The 19,322-nt window shown below is 48.5% G+C and overlaps 1 protein-coding gene across 1 annotated transcript in view; it reads right to left on the bottom strand.

The window, feature by feature from the left end:
• Positions 1-19,322, bottom strand: part of LOC139268296 (rasGAP-activating-like protein 1) — a 328,378-nt gene that overhangs the window by 34,078 nt on the left and 274,978 nt on the right. Inside the window, exon 17 of the mRNA XM_070886357.1 lies at positions 6,491-6,663. Coding sequence (XP_070742458.1) covers positions 6,491-6,663 — 173 coding nt within the window. The remainder of the gene's footprint in view (positions 1-6,490; positions 6,664-19,322) is intronic.

The following is a 19,322-nucleotide window of genomic DNA, read 5'->3' as shown; positions in this document are numbered from 1 at the left end:
ATACCTGCAGAAATTGCAGAAATGGACACTGGGGGAAATCGCTGGGAGCTGAAGTTCAGCGAGTTAATGTGGAGCACGCATACAATTCATACACCAGGACGCCACCGATAATGATGAAAGTGCTCCTCAATGGCATCCCAGTATCAATGGAGTTAGACACGGGTGCCAGCCAGTCCCTGATGGGTATCAAACAGTTCGAAAAGTTGTGGGCATCCAAGGCCAGGAGGCCAAAATTATCGCCGATTGACGCACAGCTACGGACATACACAAAGGAGGTCATTCCGGTGCTAGGCAGCGCCACGGTAGTCGTGACCCACAAAGATTCGGAGAACAGGTTGCCACTCTGGATTGTCCCAGGGGACGGTCCCGCACTACTGGGGAGGAGTTGGCTTGCTGTCATGAACTGGAAATGGGGCGATGTCAATGCAATTTCCTCTGTGGAGCGAGTATCATGCTCACAGATCCTGGACAAATTTGACTCATTATTTCAACCCGGCATTGGCACTTTCATGGGGGCCAAAGTAGTGATTCACATAAACCCGGACGCCAGACCAGTACACCACAAGGCTAGAGCGGTGCCGTACGTGATGCGGGAAAAGATAGAAGGCGAATTGGACCGCCTGTTGAGGGAAGGCATCATCTCGCCAGTCGAATTCAGTGACTGGGCGAGCCCGATTGTGCCGGTGCTCAAGGCGGATGGGTCGGTCAGGATATGTGGCGATTACAAGGCCACTATCAATCGGGTGTCTCTCCAAGACCAGTACCCGCTACCGAGAGCGGAGGACCTCTTTGCGACACTATCCGGTGGCAAACTTTTTTCAAAATTGGACCTGACCTCAGCTTCCATGACCCAGGAGCTGGCGAGTGAGTCGAAGAAGCTGACCACCATCACGACACACAAGGGGTTGTTTGAGTACAACAGATGTCCATTCGGGATTCGCTCGGCCGCCGCGATCTTCCAACGAAATATGGAAAGCCTCCTCAAGTCGATTCCATGGACGGTGGTTTTTCAGGACGACATCCTCATTACGGGTTACGATACTGAAGAACACCTCCACAATCTGGAGGAGGTGCTACGCAGACTGGACCGGGTAGGGCTGAAAAAGGTGAAGTGCGTCTTCCTAGCTCTAGAGGTAGAATTCCTGGAGATGAGGGTAGCAGCAGACAGGATCAGCCCTACTGCATCCAAGACGGAAGCGATCCAGAAAGCACCCAGACCCCGTAATACGACGGAGCTGCATTCGTTCCTGGGGCTCCTGAACTATTTTGGTAACTTTCTTCCCAAATTGAGCACGCTGCTAGAGCCGCTACACATGCTCCTACGCAAAGGTTGCGAATGGGTCTGGGGGGACAGCCAGGAAAGGGCTTTAAATAGAGCACGCAATTTGTTATGTTCCAACAATCTGTTAACGCTATATGACCCATGTAAGAAACTTGTATTAACGTGCGATGCGTCGTCCTATGGTGTCGGGTGTGTGTTGCAGCATGTCAATGCCAAGGGTCAGTTACAGCCGGTAGCTTATGCCTCCAGGAGTCTGTCCCAGGCAGAAAGGGGCTACGGGATGGTAGAAAAGGAGGCGCCTCGCATGTGTATATGTGGTAAAGAAAATGCACCAGTACCTGTTTGGCAGGAAATTTGAGCTGGAGACAGATCACAAACCCCTAACGTCCCTTTTGGCCGACAACAAGGCCATAAATGCAAACGCATCGGCCCGCATACAGAGGTGGGCACTCACGTTAGCTGCCTATGACTACACAATTCGGCACAGACCGGGCACCGAAAACTGCGCCGATGCACTCAGCAGGCTCCCACTAGCCACCACTGAGGGGGCTACCGAGCATGGTGCTGAGATGGTCATGGCTGTTGAAGCTTTCGGAAGCGAAGGCTCACCCGTGACAGCCCGTCAGATTAAAGTCTGGACAAATAGAGACCCGCTATTGTCTCTAGTCAAGAAATATGTCCTGAATGGGGACTGGGCAGCCACGTACAGGGCATGCCCTGAGAAATTTAAACCATTTCACAGGCGCAAGGATGAACTCTCGATTCAGGCCGATTGCCTACTGTGGGGAAACCGTGTAGTCATGCCCCAGATGGGCAGAGAGGTGTTCATCAGAGAACTCCACAATGGGCACCCGGGCATTGTCACGATGAAGGCAATTGCCAGGTCACACGTTTGGTGGCCAGGGATAGACGCAGATCTGGAACTTTGTGTTCGCAGGTGCAACACGTGTGCCCAGCTGGGCCATGCGCCCAGGGAAGCCCCCCTTAGCCACTGGCCATGGCCCGCCAAGCCTTGGTCACGCATCCATGTGGACTACGCAGGTCCTTTCATGGGGAAAATGTTTTTGGTTGTAGTAGACGCCTACTCCAAATGGATCGAGTGTGACATTTTAAATTCAAGCACATCCTCTGCCACGGTAGAAAGTCTACGGGCAATGTTCGCCGCCCACGGTCTACCGGACATCTTGGTCAGCGACAATGGCCCGTGCTTCACAAGCACTGAATTCCAGGACTTCATGGCAGGCAATGGAATTAACCATGTTAGAACGGCACCGTTCAAGCCGGCCTCAAACGGCCAGGCAGAACGAGCAGTGCAGATAATCAAACAGGGGATGCTCAGATTCCAAGGGGGTTCCCTACAAACCCGCTTATCACGCCTCCTGTTGGCCTATAGATCCCGACCACACTCGCTCACAGGGGTTCCACCCGCAGAGCTGCTAATGAAAAGGACGCTCAAAACCCAATTATCCCTTATACACCCCACCATGAAAGAAATTGTCGAGAGCAGGCGCCAGTCACAATATCACTACCATGACAGGAATGCGAGGGCGCGATGTATTGATGTAAATGATCCTGTTTTTGTCCTCAACTGCGCTGCAGGGCCCAAATGGTTCGCAGTCACTGTGGTTGCCAAAGAGGGAAATAGGATTCTGGTAGTTAAACTTACCAATGGACAAATCTGCCGCAAACATGTGGATCAAACAAAAAGGAGGTTCAGCAACCCCATAGAAGAAGCAGAGGAAGAACACGATATAGACTTCACTCCACCACAGGTGACCGAACACCGGAACCAAAGGGAGGAGAGCCCAGTCACTGTGGGCAGTCCGGACAGGCCTGAGGCACTGCAAATAGCAGACACTCAGGCCAGCGCCCAACAACCGAAGCCCCAACTCAGGCGCTCTACAAGGGAGCGTAAACCACCAGAGAGACTCAACCTGTGATCCCAATAAGACTTTGGGGGGGGAGGTGATGTCATGTATTCAACCAGCATTGTAACCCATGTATAAACTGACCTAAGTTGTACACTGTGAGAACACTGACCACTAGGTGGGAGACACTCCTAACCTGGACCTTCAGGTATAAAAGGGGAAGCTCCACCCACCTTCATCACTTGAGTGCTAAGGAATAAAGGACAGGTCACAGACTGACCTTCTCTCAAGCATGGGCCTCGTGTGCATTTATACTGTGTAGTAAGGACGTATCAGTAAGTAAAAAAACACAAACGGGGAAGGACCCAATCCTACTGACATAGGGTCAGTGCAACTGCATTCAGTGCTGATGATGGAAGAATACAAATGAAATTGAATAGCAAAGCAATGCTACCTAAGATAAAATAAGTGGGTGTGTGCAGTATTGTAATGCCAGAGCACATGTTCTGATGTATTGTAAACACACAGTGGTATTAACCTTCCTCTGCAGAGTTGTTGATACAAATCTTGACCCGTAGTTATGGGAAACAGAATGACAAGAACCGAGACTGAGCCTAAATTCATTTTGTTCCACTTATTTTACTTAAAAGGCCCCGAATTCCCTCAAGAATTCTGCTGGACTCTTGCTATAATTCTAGCGGGAATCGGCTTGAACCTACTGGAAAAACGCAGGGGCCCAGTTATGCCGGGTCCTTGCCAAATCCAGGAGTTCTTGGTCTGCCTTGTAATGGACAAAACCTGTACCCACCTCTTAGAAAACGAATGGCAGCATGGGGCCGGAGCCAGGGGCAAAGATTCCTGACACCAGGAGTTCCCACTTCCTGGGCTCAAAAAGGACTCGGCTGGTATGCCAAGAGGGATGATTCACATCAGTCTCCAGAGGGATGCAAGTGAGCCCCAGTGAGGGGAGAGGCAGAAAAGGGAAGGAGCCAGGACCCCTGAAGAGGAGGTATGGCTTTTAAAAAATTATAAATTGTATTGGGGCTCTAATACAGGTGTGATGTCTGAAATCTGGAAACCTCGGGACCGAGGCCCGTCTGGATGTCTTTTCTTGGGTCAAGGTAGGTAGGGGAGGGGAGGGGAGGGGAGGCGGGGGGGGGGGGGTTAGGGCAGGCCGAGGTAAAGGGGGATTGGTCGGGCCGCGGCTGGGGCGAGATCGGTCGGGTTGAGGTTAGTCGGGCTGGGGCGAGGTCGTGAGGGCCGAGGTCGGGAGGGCCGGGGGGCGAGGTCGGGCGGGGCGAGGTAGGTCAGGCCGAGGCCGGGGCGATATCGAGCGGCCGAGACGGCGAGTCCAGATTTCGGAACATTTTCCGGTTTCCGGACGACCCCGCCACAGATCGGCCCAGTGTCCGGATTCCGAAACATTCCGAATTCCGGAACTCCAGATTTTGGACGCTCAACCTGTATAGGGGTTGTGGGAGGGTAGAGGGGGTCTGGGCAAACCCTCTTCTCGATAATGGCACCGGAGAGGCACCAGTGCCCTGTTGCAATGTGGTGCCCACCTACTGACCCCACGAACTCCAGCAGGGTCAGAGCTGCGGGCACCGGAAAGCATCATTCCGGCTTAACTGTTGGGAGCGCAATGCGTGAATTAATGGGCCCAATATATACAACAATATCAATCCCTTCCCCTTTCCCCTTTTTAATAAATTGTTTTTAACATCCTTCAAAGAACGATGTTTATTTCAGGCAGTGAAATATAAATGAATTGTTAGCTACTGTATTTTACCTTAAATAAATATTAATATTCACATACATGGTGCTGTCTGTGTAAAAAAGCAGCATTGTACGTATAATCTCAGAACATTTTGTTCCATGCTAATAGCTTAGAAATTATTGTTAGCAAATGCTTCAAATAACAATCCTGTGTGGTACTTTATTGGAGGTGCGAACCCACTGATTTTAAATGGATTAATGGTCCAGTTAAATCAGTCGGGGAAAGCGCAAAATAAAAATGATCCAAACAAGTCTATAATCACGCTCAACGGTAGCTTTTGTTCAATTGTTTGATATCCCTGTAGACACTTAGGTTTTATATAACATACGATGACTTACTGACTCATGATTGAACCATTGGAAAAGCCAAACAATTCATTGAGATGGAAATTAATGGCTCGTTTTGATTTAAATAAAACCTTGGGCAGTTTGCATGCGTACTTGCAAAGCTGCTGTTACTGTACTGTTACAGGTATTAGAGACACTGCACTTTAGGTGAAGCCCATCTCATTTCTTCCTTTGAACAAGGCACCCAATTAATATCTATAAAGATAAAGATTGACGCCATCCATACACAATGTACTTGGGAAGAATTCAATCTCACTGCCATTATAAATGAGGGGAAATGACCTCCTTTAAAACAACCTTAAATTATCAGCTGTGGTAATAGTTGTTTGCTCCTCAACAATGACAATAAATCTATTTTATTCTTCGTTTCTTCCTTTCACTGTTTCAAGTTGAAGTGCGGTTATAAAACCTAGTGCGTTCTGTCTCACTGCAGTCTTTTCTGCATAATTAAACAGTAATAAACTGTGATGCATTAACTAAATCTGTACTGCTCAGTTCAGCTCAGTAACTCATGGTGTGTAAGACCCATTGTCATCCCGTTCTGTGGGGTCCCACATCACTGCTCCAATGCTGCACCGCTCTGCTGCCCCCTTTGTGCCAGAAATCAGATTCAACTTCTCAAATGTGTGAAGGAATGGATAGTTTAGCTCTGTGCATCAAAGTGATACATAGGAAAGGGATTATTCATTCAATAGTTTCTGGCACTTTTCATGAAAAATAATGCAAGGAATTATTCATTGCTTTGATTTTGAATCATTCGTGCATAGTTGGAAGGAGAGTGACTTTTTATACCAGCAACAGATTCTCTCCTCACCCCCCACCCCTCGCACACCCAGAAAAGTTTTCTTATAAATGAAATGAATGATCCCAAACATTAAAACATGAACTACAATATCAATAATAAAGATGATTGGTGTGTAAACTCTTCTGAGATTTAGGATAAACAAAAAGGTTGTTGGATAAACCTACTACCGGGATGAGAAGGTGTTCAGGCAGCGTTTAGGCAAAGATCGGAGTCCGAATACCGAGCCTGCACAGCTGAATTGAGCTGATTCAACTTGGAAAAAAATGGGAATTCGACCCAGTTAAGATTGACGTAACTCAGTCTGTTTCAAAACCAAACAGGCAATCATGATTCTGAAGTCCAAAGAAAACCTAGTGAATGTGTAGACCAGCACACCACCCTTTTTTAAAGACAGCTGCTATTCTCTCTTACCTGCCAATCTGGGGTCTTGGCATATGACAGGGTTTCACTGCTCAGCCAGAAATAGCGTTTTTTGAAGGTGAAACGAGTTACAAGGTTGACGCCCTCTGCTTTCCGTTTGTGCAAGTAACCTTCTTTAATGGTCACTGAAGGGTGGAACACTACTCGTTGCTGAAGTTCAGTAACTAGGGAAAGAAAAGTTACACAACATGATCTCTGCAGCCTTTTATGTACTTCCAATTCTCCAGAGACTGCAAAGAATTCTTAATGTAAGGCAATAATTCCAATGTGCTACTCCTTAGCGTTCCGGGAACACCTCACAATATTGCACATTCCCAGACTGTGATTTTCCATCTAATGTGGATATTACCAGTGAGCGCCAAAGACCAAAGAACTGGAATTGTTACTCCAAGAATGGTTGTTCCCATAACATGGAAATACAGAAATCTATGAACTGGTTCAAGATTCAGTCAGAATTTCTAAACGAATTGAGATTTAGGAATCCTTTGAATACTGTCAATGGGATTATGCAAGGTATTGTGCACTGGGATTATGCACTGGGATTCAGATTTGTTTAAGCGACTTCTGTATTGTTCTAACTTGGGTCTCTTTCAATTTCCAAAAATGGCATTTTTCACAGGTTCGTCTGACGGACATTGGCTGATTCCGGTCACACTCCACAATAAGCCAAAGACAATCAGCCTCTTCCTCCAAGTTTTTGGAAGTGTTGGTCTTCAGAATTAGAAATTATTGCGCAGGAACAAGGTAGATGAATGGCCCTATTGTCGGTCATTTTAAAGACTATTAAATTCCAAACTAGGGGATACGGTAGCATATGTTATCTGGACTAATGATCCAGAAATCCTACCACGGCAGCTGGGAATTTAAAATTCAGTTAGTTAAATAAATCTGGAATTTAAAAAAACGCTAGACTCAGTAACGGTGGCCGTGAAACTACCGGATTGTCGTAAAACCCCATCTGGTTCACCAACGTCCTTTAGGGAAGGAAATCTGCCGCCCTTACCCGGTCTGGCCTATGTGCAACTCCAGGCTCACAGAAATGTGTTTGACTCTTAATTGCCCTCTGAAAAGGCAAAACAAGCCACTTAGTTGTAACAAACCATTACGACAAAGTCAGCACTGTAGGAATACCTTCACCACACGGACTGCAGTGGTTCAAGAAGGTTGCTCTTCTCAAGGGCAATTAGGGATGGGCAATAAATGTGGATGTGCCAGCAACGGCCACATTCCGCGAATGAATACATTTAAAAAATAAATTCAACATTCGTAATGGGTGGCTCGGTGATATAATTGCTGATGTACTGAACAAAAAGCCAAAAAAAACTACCAATGCTCGAAATATGAAACAAAAACGCAGGAAACACTCAGCAGGTCAGGCAGCATCTGTGGAGAGAACGGACAAGATAAGGTTTTGGATGTAGACGCTTCGTTAAAACCGGAAGATATCACAGGTCAACAGCATTTTTTAAAAAAGGATCAGAATAAAGGGAAGAGGCAGGAAAGAAAAATACGAAAAAAGAAATAGACTTTAGGAGACACTGAGAATGTGTGAATAGCTGTGGAGGTGAGGGATTAGGTGTGGGGGAGAGGGATTAGGTGTTGGGGTGAGGGATTAGGTGTGGGGGGAGGGATTAGGTGTGGGGGCGAGGGATTAGGTGTGGGGTTTGAGGGATTAGGTGTGGAGACGAGGGATTAGGTGTGGAGACGAGGGATTAGGTGTGGAGGCGAGGGATTAGGTGTGGAGACGAGGGATTAGGTGTGGGGCGAGGGATTAGGTGTGGGGCGAGGGATTAGGTGTGGGGGCGAGGGATTAGGTGTGGAGACGAGGGATTAGGTGTGGAGGTGAGGGATTAGGTGTGGGGCGAGGGATTAGGTGTGGGGCGAGGGATTAGGTGTGGGGTTTGAGGGATTAGGTATGGGGTTTGAGGGATTAGGTGTGGGGTTTGAGGGATTAGGTGTGGGGGCGAGGGATTAGGTGTGGGGACGAGGGATTAGGTGTGGGGACGAGGGATTAGGTGTGGGAACGAGGGATTAGGTGTGGGGGAGGGATTAGGTGTGGGGGGAGGGATTAGGTGTGGAGGCGAGGGATTAGGTGTGGGAACGAGGGATTAGGTGTGGAGGTGAGGGATTAGGTGTGGGGGCGAGGTATTAGGTGTGGAGGGAGGGATTGGGTCTGGGGGCGAGGGAGTAGGTGTGGAGGCGAGGGATTAAGTGTGGGGTTTGAGGGATTAGGTATGGGGTTTGAAGGATTAGGCGTGGAGGCGAGGGGTTAAGTGTGGGGACGAGGGATTAGGTGTGGGGGGAGGGATTAGGTGTGGAGATGAGGGATTAGGTGTGGAGGCGAGGGATTAGGTGTGGGGGCGAGGGATTAGGTGTGGGGGGAGGGATTAGGTATGGGGGCGAGGGATTAGGTGTGGAGTTTGAGGGATTAGGTGTGGAGGCGAGGGATTAGATGTGGGGTTTGAGGGATTAGGTGTGGAGGCGAGGGATTAGGTGTGGAGGCGAGGGATTAGGTGTGGGGTTTGAGGGATTAGGTGTGGAGGCGAGGGATTAGGTGTGGGGTTTGAGGGATTAGGTGTGGAGGCGAGGGATTAGGTGTGGGATTTGAGGGATTAGGTCTGGAGGCGAGGGATTAGGTGTGCGGTTTGAGGGATTAGGTGTGGAGGCGAGGGATTAGGTGTGGGATTTGAGGGATTAGGTCTGGAGGCGAGGGATTAGGTGTGGGGTTTGAGAGATTAGGTGTGAAGGTGAGGGATTAGGTGTGGGGGCGAGGTATTAGGTGTGGGGGTGAGGGATTAGGTGTGGAGGTGAGGGATTAGTTGCGGCGGCGAGGGATTAGGTGTGGGGCAAGGGATTAGGTGTGGGGTTTGAGGGATTAGGTGTGGGGTTTGAGGGATTAGGTGTGGGGTTTGAGGGATTAGGTGTGGAGGCGAGGGATCAGGTGTGGGGTTTGAGGGATTAGGTGTGGAGGCGAGGGATTAGGTGTGGGGTTTGAGGAATTGGGTGTGGAGGTGAGGGATTAGACGTGGGGGTGAGGTATTAGGTGTGGGGTTTGAGGGATTAGGTGTGGGGGTGAGGTATTAGGTGTGGGGCAAGGGATTAGGTGTGGGGTAAGGGATTAGGTGTGGGCGTGAGGGATTAGGTGTAGGGGTGAGGGATTAGGTGTGGGGCAAGGGATTAGGTGTGGGCGTGAGGGATTAGGTGTAGGGGTGAGGGATTAGGTGTGGGGCAAGGGATTAGGTTTGGAGGCAAGGGATTAGGTGTGGAGGTGAAGGATTAGGTGTGGGGTCGAGGGATTAGTTGTGGAGGCGAAGGATTAGGTGTGGGGGCAAGGGATTAGGTGTGGGGTTTGAGGGATCAGGTGTGGAGGCGAGGGATTAGGTGTGGGGGCAAGGTATTAGGTGTGGTGGGGAGGGATTAGGTGTGGAGGCGAGGGATTAGGTGTGGAGGCGAGGGATTAGGTGTGGGGTTTGAGGGATTAGGTGTGAAGGCGAGGGATTAGGTGAGGGATTAGGTGTGAGGGGGCGAGGGATTAGGTGTGGGGTTTGAGGGATTAGGTGTGGGGGCGAAGGATTAGGTGAGAGGGGACGAGGGATTAGGTGTGGGGTTTGAGGGATCAGGTGTGGAGGCGAGGGATTAGGTGTGGGGGCAAGGTATTAGGTGTGGTGGGGAGGGATTAGGTGTGGAGGCGAGGGATTAGGTGTGGAGGCGAGGGATTAGGTGTGGGGTTTGAGGGATTAGGTGTGAAGGCGAGGGATTAGGTGAGGGATTAGGTGTGAGGGGGCGAGGGATTAGGTGTGGGGTTTGAGGGATTAGGTGTGGGGGCGAAGGATTAGGTGTGGGGGTGAGGGATTAGGTGCGGGGGTGAGGGATTAGGTGTGGGGTTTGAGGGATTAGGTGTGGAGGCGAGGGATTAGGTGTGGGGTTTGAGGAATTGGGTGTGGAGGTGAGGGATTAGACGTGGGGGTGAGGTATTAGGTGTGGGGTTTGAGGGATTAGGTGTGGGGGTGAGGTATTAGGTGTGGGGCAAGGGATTAGGTGTGGGGTAAGGGATTAGGTGTGGGCGTGAGGGATTAGGTGTAGGGGTGAGGGATTAGGTGTGGGGCAAGGGATTAGGTGTGGGGGTGAGGGATTAGGTGTGGGGCAAGGGATTAGGTGTGGGGTTTGAGGGATCAGGTGTGGAGGCGAGGGATTAGGTGTGGGGGCAAGGTATTAGGTGTGGTGGGGAGGGATTAGGTGTGGAGGCGAGGGATTAGGTGTAGAGGCGAGGGATTAGGTGTGGGGTTTGAGGGATTAGGTGTGAAGGCGAGGGATTAGGTGAGGGATTAGGTGTGAGGGGGCGAGGGATTAGGTGTGGGGTTTGAGGGATTAGGTGTGGGGGCGAAGGATTAGGTGTGAGGGGACGAGGGATTAGGTGTGGGGTTTGAGGGATCAGGTGTGGAGGCGAGGGATTAGGTGTGGGGGCAAGGTATTAGGTGTGGTGGGGAGGGATTAGGTGTGGAGGCGAGGGATTAGGTGTGGAGGCGAGGGATTAGGTGTGGGGTTTGAGGGATTAGGTGTGAAGGCGAGGGATTAGGTGAGGGATTAGTTGTGAGGGGGCGAGGGATTAGGTGTGGGGTTTGAGGGATTAGGTGTGGGGGCGAAGGATTAGGTGTGGGGGTGAGGGATTAGGTGCGGGGGTGAGGGATTAGGTGTGGGATTTGAGGGATTAGGTGTGGAGGCGAGGGATTAGGTGTGGGGTTTGAGGGATTAGGTGTGGGGGGAGCGATTAGGTGTGGGGGTGAGGGATTAGGTGTAGGGGGAGGGATTAGATGTGGAGGCGAGGGATTAGGTGTGGGGGTGAGGGATTAGGTGTGGGGGCGAGGGATGAGGTGGATAGAAAAGAAAACGGAAAAAACTGCCAAAGTAGTTCAGGAGCCTTGGAACCACAAATGCTGAAACAAAAGCGAAATTCTGCGGATGCTGGAAATCTGAAATAAAGAGAAAATGCTGGAAATACTCAGCAGGTCAGGCAGCACCTGTGGAGAGAGAAACAGAGCTAACGTTTCAGGTCGATGACCTTTCATCAGAATTGGTGAGTTTAACCGTTTTTGTGCAAGTAAAATTCAAACTTACCACATCTCACTCATCTGGAGTCAAATTCACTCACAGGCTGAAAACTAGAAACTGCCTTCACGTATCTCACTTCTAAAGTAAGTGCAGCTCTGTGTGTTTAAAAACGTTTGCTCTCTGATTCCAAATCTCAGTACTAATAATTGCTGGCGGTTTTCAACTCTGATGAAATTTAAAATATCAAATGTACAATAAAGTAATACTGCAGCGTTAAGACCAAAGGTTTCATCTGCTACTCTTTAAAAGTGCCAAAGCAGTTAATTTTCTATCTGTCCGTAACTGAATGACTATATTATATGGGTAGTCTCGGACATCCTGAGGTTGTGAAAGGAGATTTATCTTCAGCTGCTTCATCAATGGCCTTCCCTCTATCATAGGGTCAGAAGTGGGGATGTTTGCTGATGACATCACAGTGTTCAGTTCCATTCGCAACTCCTCAGATAATGAAGCAGTCCATGCCCACAGACAGAAGATATGGATGACATTCAGGCTTGGGCTGATAAATGGCAAGTAATATTCGTACCACACATGTGACAGGCAATGACTACCTCCAACAAGAGAGATTCTAACCACCGCCCCTTGACAATCAACGGCATTACCATCACCGAATCCCCCACTGTCAACATCCTGGGAGTCACCATTGATCAGAAATTTAACTGGACCAGCCTCATAAATACTGTGGCTACAAATGCAAATCAGAATCTGGGTATACTGTGGGGAGTGTCTCACCTCCTGTCTCCTCAAATTCTTCCCACCAGCTACAAGGCACAAGTCAGGAGTGTGATAGGATAATCTCCACTTGCCTGGATGAGTGCAGCTCCAACAACACTCAAGAAGCTTGATACTATCCAGGACAAAACAGCCCGCTTAATCCTGCGCATTAAACATTCACTCCCTCCACCATCGGTGCACCATGGTTGCAGAGTGTACCATCTACAAGATGCACTGCAGCAACTCGCCAAGGCTTCTTCGGCAGCACCTCCAAAACCTGCTACCTCGACCACCTAGATCATCATCATAAGCAGTCCCTCGGAATCGAGGAGGACTTTGATGGCTGAACAGTCCGATACGAGAGCCACAGACCCTGTTACAAGTGGGACAGACATTCGTTGAGGGAAGGGGTTGGTGGAGCTGATTTGTCGCATGCTCCATCCGCTGCCTGCGCCTGGCCTCTTCACGCTCTTTCCGGGAGGGCGTTGAGACTCGAAGAGCTCAACGCCCTCCCAGATGCACTTTCTCCTCCTGGGGCGGTCTTTGGTCAAGGTCACCCAGGTGTCAGTGGTGCTGTCGCACTTTACCAGGGAGGCTTTGAGGGTGTCCTTATAACGTTTCTGCTGTCCTCCTTTGGCTCGCTTACCATGAAGGAGCTCCGCATAAAGCATGTGCTTAGGGAGTCTCGTATCTGGCATGCGTACTATGTGGCCTGCCCAGCGAAGCTGATCGAGTGTGGTCAGTGCTTCAATACTGGGGATGTTAGCCTAGTCGAGGACACTGATGTTGATGCGCCTGTCCTCCCAGGGGATTTGCAAGATCTTGCGGAGACATCGTTGGTGATATATCTCCAGCAACTTGCGGTGCCTTCTATACATCGTCCATGCCTCAGATCCATACAGGAGAGCGGGTATTACTACAGCCCTGTAGACCATGAGCTTGGTGGTAGATTTGAGGGCCTGGTCTTCAAACACTCTTTTCCTCAGATAGCTGAAGGCTGCACTGGCACACCGGAGGCGGTGTTGAATCTCCGTATCAATGTCTGCCTTTGTTGATAAGAGGCTCCCGAGATATGGGAAATGGTCCACGTTGTCGAGGGCTGTGCCATGAATCTTGATGATTGGAGGGCAGTGCTGTGCGGTGGTGACAGGCTGGTGGAGGACCTTTGTCTTATGGATGTTAAGCGTAAGGCTCATGCTTTCATGTGCCTCAGTGAATACATTGATTATATCCTGGAGTTTAGCCTCAGAATGTGCGCAGACGCAGGTGTCGTCCGCATACTGCAGCTCAATGACAGAGGTTGGGGTGCTCTTGGACTTGGCCTGGAGGCGGCGTAGGTTAAACAGCCTCCCACTGGTTCTGTAGTTTAGTTCCACTCTAGGGAGGAGCTTGTTGATTGTGAGGTGGAGCATGGCAGCGAGGAAGATTGAGAAGAGGTTTGGAGCGATGACGCAGCCCTGTTTGACCCCGGTCCGGAAGTGAATTAGGTCTATAATGGAACCGTTGGTAAGGATCATGGCCTGCATGTCATCGTGAAGCAGGCGAAGGATGTTGACAAACTTTTGGGGGGCATCCTAAATGGAGGAGGACGCGCCATAGACCCTGACGGTTGACAGTGTCAAAGGCCTTTGTAAGATCGAAAAAGGCCTTGTATAAGGGCTGGAGCTGCTCCCTGCATTTTTCCTGCAGCTGTCGCGCTGCAAAGATCATGTCCGTTGTGCCCTGTAGGAGATGAAATCTGCTTTGTGATTCCGAGAGGAGCTCCTCGGCCACAGGGAGAAGACGATTGAGGAGAACTCTAGCGACAACTTTCCCAGTGGCTGATAGCAGGGAGATTCCCCTGTAGTTGCCGCAGTCGGACTTGTCCCCTTTTTAAAAAATGGTCACAATCACTGCATCTCTGAGATCTCCCGGCATGCTCTCCTCCCTCCAAATGAGAGAGATGAGGTCATGTATCTGCGCCAACAGCGCCTCTCCGCCATACGTTAGCGCCTCAGCAGGGATTCCATCCGCTCCCGTAGTCTTGTTATTCTTCAGCTGTATTATGGCTTTACCTACCTCGTGCAACATTGGAGTTTCACTGAGTTGGTGGCGGGTCGCATGCTGCGGGATGGAGTCGAGAACACTGCTACCTCTACCACCTAGAAGGACAAGGGCAGCAGGCGCGTGGGAACACCACCACCTCCAAGTTCCCCTCCAAGTCACACACCATCCTGACTTGGAAATATATCGCCGTTCTTTCATCATCGCTGGGTCAAAATCCTGGAACTCCCTCCCTAACAGCATTGTGGTAGTACCTTCACCACACGGACTGCAGCAATTCAAGAAGGCGGCTCACCACCACCTTCTCAAGGGCAATTAGGGATGGGCAATAAATGCTGGCTTTGCCAGCGATGCCCACACCAAGGAATGAATTAAAAAAATATAAATGCAAGTTCTTTCTTTATTATACAGTGCATCAAGAGTAAAATTAGTTGCAGAATTATATCTCTAGTATAAATCCATAAATTATTCCCCAAAAGTCCACACGCGCACACATACACACCCATATATATATATGCATATATATACACACACACATACATACACACATGCACATACACACACGCACATACATACGCACACATACATACACACACGTACAGATATACACACACACATACATACACACACGTACATACACACACGTACATACACACACGTATATACGCACACGTACATACACACACGCACATATACACATGTATATACACACATGTACATACACACACGTGCACACATACACACACATGTATATGCGCATATATACACACACACACACATACACACACGTACATACACACACACATATGCACACATACATACATACACACACGTACAGATATACACACACCCATACATACACACACGTACATACACACACGTACATACACACACGTACATACACACACGTACATACACACTCGTACATACACACACTCTTCATCTGGAACAAACACTGTAGATTAGCTGCTACTTGCTGAAGCTGACATTTAGCTTCTGAACATGCACATTTGTTACCAGCAGTCATACTGACTGGATGTGAAAACTTTACCCATTTACCAGCAGAGGGAGTAGGGCTACACGAGTACAAAATTTCATATACACGTTAGAGGAAAGAAATGTTACTGTTTCATGCAGCACTTCGGGGTGGGGGCAACTTTACCAACAAAACACGTTTCTTGTACAGTGATACTGAAAGATATAGAGTGTAAACCACAAAGCAAATACTACAAAAACACAGGTGTGTTTAGTATCAACCTCCTAAATTATTTACTCAGCACTACCTTTCCAAAGACAAGATAGAATGATCGGATAGCGTCAGGACACCCTGACAGAAATATGTAAATGGCATAGAAAAATGAGTCTCTATTCTTTAATCAATCCCACAGTAAATTAAGCTTATATAACAAAATCAACTATAAACATTGAATGTTATACCAAATAGAACGTAGACACTCAAAACTTAAATTGAAAGATGTTATATTATGAATAATTGGTGAAAGGCCGATCAATGTAAAGCAGAAAACACACTGGCGGAGATTTTCAAGCCGCGCTCGAAAACAGGGTCAAAGTCAGCGGAGCAGCTGCTGCGGCTGCCAGTGGGTCAGTGTGAGGCCTGAACCATTCTGAGGCCTTGGCCTCAATAACATTCTGCAAGTTGCCGGTTCTGGGACAGAGGGAAGTCAGCTGGCTCCCATTTTGAGCTCGAACGGCCGGCAGTGGGCCGGAGAGTTTTTATGAGGGCCCAGGAGGAGCACTCTTGGGGGCCCAACAATTAACAAAAAATAACGGTTAAATAATGTTACACGTTAAACTGTTCATTCTCATTCCTGCAGCTAGAAAATTCTACTTCGAGAATTTTAAAACATTTTAATTTTAAATTTCAATGGGCTAGAAATTGGCCAGCTTTGTGCCCATTTTTTTGGCGATATTGCGCCTTTTTTGACGGAAAAAGGTGTTCACCTGAATTGGGCAAAGTTGTGTGCCGGCGGTTTTGAAATACCGCTGAAAAGCGGACTGCCGTGGCGCAAGATGAAAAAAAGCGATATCGCTTTAAATTGGCCGTTCGGCGCACCCGCACTCTGGGTGAGAAAAACGCCCGAGAAAAGCCTGCGGTGCAGCCCCAGAAACGGCGGTAAGTATGAAGACCTGCAAAAAAGGTAAGTTCAAGTTTTTATTTTTTAAATTTTTTTGCAGCGATTACTTAGTTAAGGGTCTCGTAAATGTTTTGTGATTTAAAATTTTTTTTTTGTTTTTTGCAATTTTTTTGTGTGTGTTTTCCCCCCTCCCAGGGCCTGTCCTTTTAGCGGTAATCAGCCTCGGACTAAAGTTGGCAAAGACCACGGTTTCCACTGCGAATCCTTGTGCAACGCCGATTTTGGGCGCATTGCCAATTTTATGCCTTTAAAAGATTGTGGTATTTTCGCCGAAAAATGCCAAAAAAACAGCCATCGCCAAAAGACCAATTTCTAGCCCAATATGTTTTTCTTACCTTTCATTTCTGTCTCTTTTTTCTCTTTCTTAACCCAATATTTCTTTCTCTCTCTTTATTTCTCTTTCTGTGCCTGATTTGACTCTAATTCACCCTCCTTCTCCATCGTTTCTTGGTTTCTTTCTCAATTCTTAAATCTCATTGGTTCAGGAGATAGACTGTTGTTCCCGCCATTCACTGAGGTCCCAGATGCCCTTTGCCCTCGCCGTTCTCAGTTCGAGCCTGCCGCAGGTTACAGCGCAAAATGATATTTGAGCTGAAGGGTGCAGGCAAAGGTCAAACTAACGGCATACGCCAGGAGTTTCCTGGGCCGTTTTTGAGCAGTCGCCAGTGGTCCCTTTAAGGACTGCTGGTTAAGATGTTCAATGACTGGTACAACTTGGGGGTGTGTGCACAGCCCACACTGCCCCCATTTACATATGAAAATTACAACTGAGGTCCTGGGAGCCTGATTTGCAAATGTAAGCAGGCTCAGGTTTCAGGTGGATTGACTGCTTGTCCATTTACAAGCCCTCTTGAAAATTGCATCGGTGAGGCCTTAGACGTTATTGGGGCTTTCAAGGAGCCCCCTCCGTGAGTCTCAATTGCTGGCCGACCAATTTTCAGGTGAGAAATGGTGACCAGCAGTTGAAAATTGCCCCCACTGTCTTCTCACCTGTGGGACTTTGGACAAAGTCTCCTCTCCCGACTGGCCAGAAGGGTCCTCTGAGAAATTAGGCTGGCAAGGACTCACAAAGTTCCTAATGAGCACTGTTGTTGAAGCACTTATTGAAGGGAATTAGATAGTTACAGGCAACTCTCGATTATCCGGGTCCCTCGGGGATCGGGCTATTCCGGGTAAACGATTTTGCCGCTAGGGCGAGTGCACGTACTTGGCGAGAATGTTTGGGTCCCAAATTTATACCTTGATGCTAGATTAATTTGCTGGAGTCAATGACCCCTCCCTCAAATCAATGCTGAAACTACTGTAGTTCGAACACCAACTCGACGAGCCTAATCCCCAATCCTTCGGCAGTCATCGGTCGGCGGAGAAAGAGCACAGACAAGCGCAGGACTGTGTGTATACGGGACACTATCACAGTTGTTAAAAGTGCCATTGCAGCGGGTTCTCCGTTAGATCCATGTATGGATAATCGAGAGTTGCCTGTACTTGAAAAAGGGTATGGAGGGTGAGCAGGAATGTTGGATTAAATTAGGTGACTCATGTGAATGGACTTAGTGTAGCAAATCGTATTGTTAAACTAGTATAGTTGAGAATGTTATCTGAGGTTGGGGAAACCTCAGATAACATTGTTGTAGTAGTACAAAGGAACGTTACTTTGCAACGCCTTCCAATACCTGATCTGGGAGTGCTTGATGCTGTCAATGGATGATGTCTAAATAGGAACCACATTCAATTATCCAACACTGACAGTCCTTATCTTATCTTCATGAACACAAAAGTCAAAAAAATTGGCAGTCAGGATGAAGGCTAGCTCCCAGTAGTCCCATCCTTCCTGCCAAGCCCTTAGCAGTTTTTATATGTTAGTCCCTACTCAAAATACAGGAATACCTGAAGTAAGACAATTTTCCTATATTACAAAAGTGACTACACTTCAAAAGAAAAAGTACTTCATTGACGAACTTTGGGGCATCCTGAGGTTGTGAAATGTCTCAAGGTGCTTCACAGGAGTATAATGAGACAAAAAATTTGCTACCGAGCCACATAAGAAGAAATTAGGGCAGACGACCAAAAGCTTGGTCAAAGAGGTAGGTTTTAAGGAGCATCTGGAAGGAGGAAAGATAGGTAAAGAGGCAGGGAATTCCAGAGCTCAGGGCCTAGGCAACAGAAGGCACGGTCATGAGGGCAGAATTAGAGGAGTGCAGACATCTCGGGGGTTGTGGGGCCGGAGGAGATTACAGAGATAGGGAGGGTCAAGGTGATGGAGTGATTTGAAAATAAGGATGAGAATTTTGAAATCGAGGTCTTGCTCAACCGGAAGCCAATGTAGGTCAGCGAGCACAGGGGTGATGGGTGAGAGGGACTTGGTGTGAGTTAGGACACGGGCAGTCAAGTTTTGGATCACCTCCAGTTTACATCGTGTTGAATGTGGGAGGCCAGACAGGAGTGCGTTGGAATAGTCAAGTCTAGAGGTAACAAAGGCATGGATGAGGGCTTCAGCAGCGGATAAGCTGAGGCAAGAGCGGAGACGGGCGATGTTACAGAGGTGGAAATAGGCGGTCTTAGTTATGCTGCGGATATGTGGTCGAAAGCTCATTTCAGGGTCAAATATGACACCAAGATTGCGAACAGTCTGGTTCAGCCTCAGACAGAAGTTGGGGAGAGGGATGGAGTCAGTAGTAAGGGAACGGAGTTTGTGGCGGGTACCAAAAACAATGGCTTCGGTCTTCCCAATATTAAATTGGAGAAAATTTCTGCTCATCCAGTTGGACGAGCAGTCTGACAATTTAGAGACCGTGGAGGGG

The sequence above is a fragment of the Pristiophorus japonicus genome, chromosome 8 (assembly GCF_044704955.1).
Source record: "Pristiophorus japonicus isolate sPriJap1 chromosome 8, sPriJap1.hap1, whole genome shotgun sequence".
In the NCBI taxonomy this organism is placed as follows: Eukaryota; Metazoa; Chordata; class Chondrichthyes; family Pristiophoridae; genus Pristiophorus; species Pristiophorus japonicus.
Note: the sequence above shows the minus strand (reverse complement) of the source record. Positions and strands in the feature narration are given on the sequence as shown.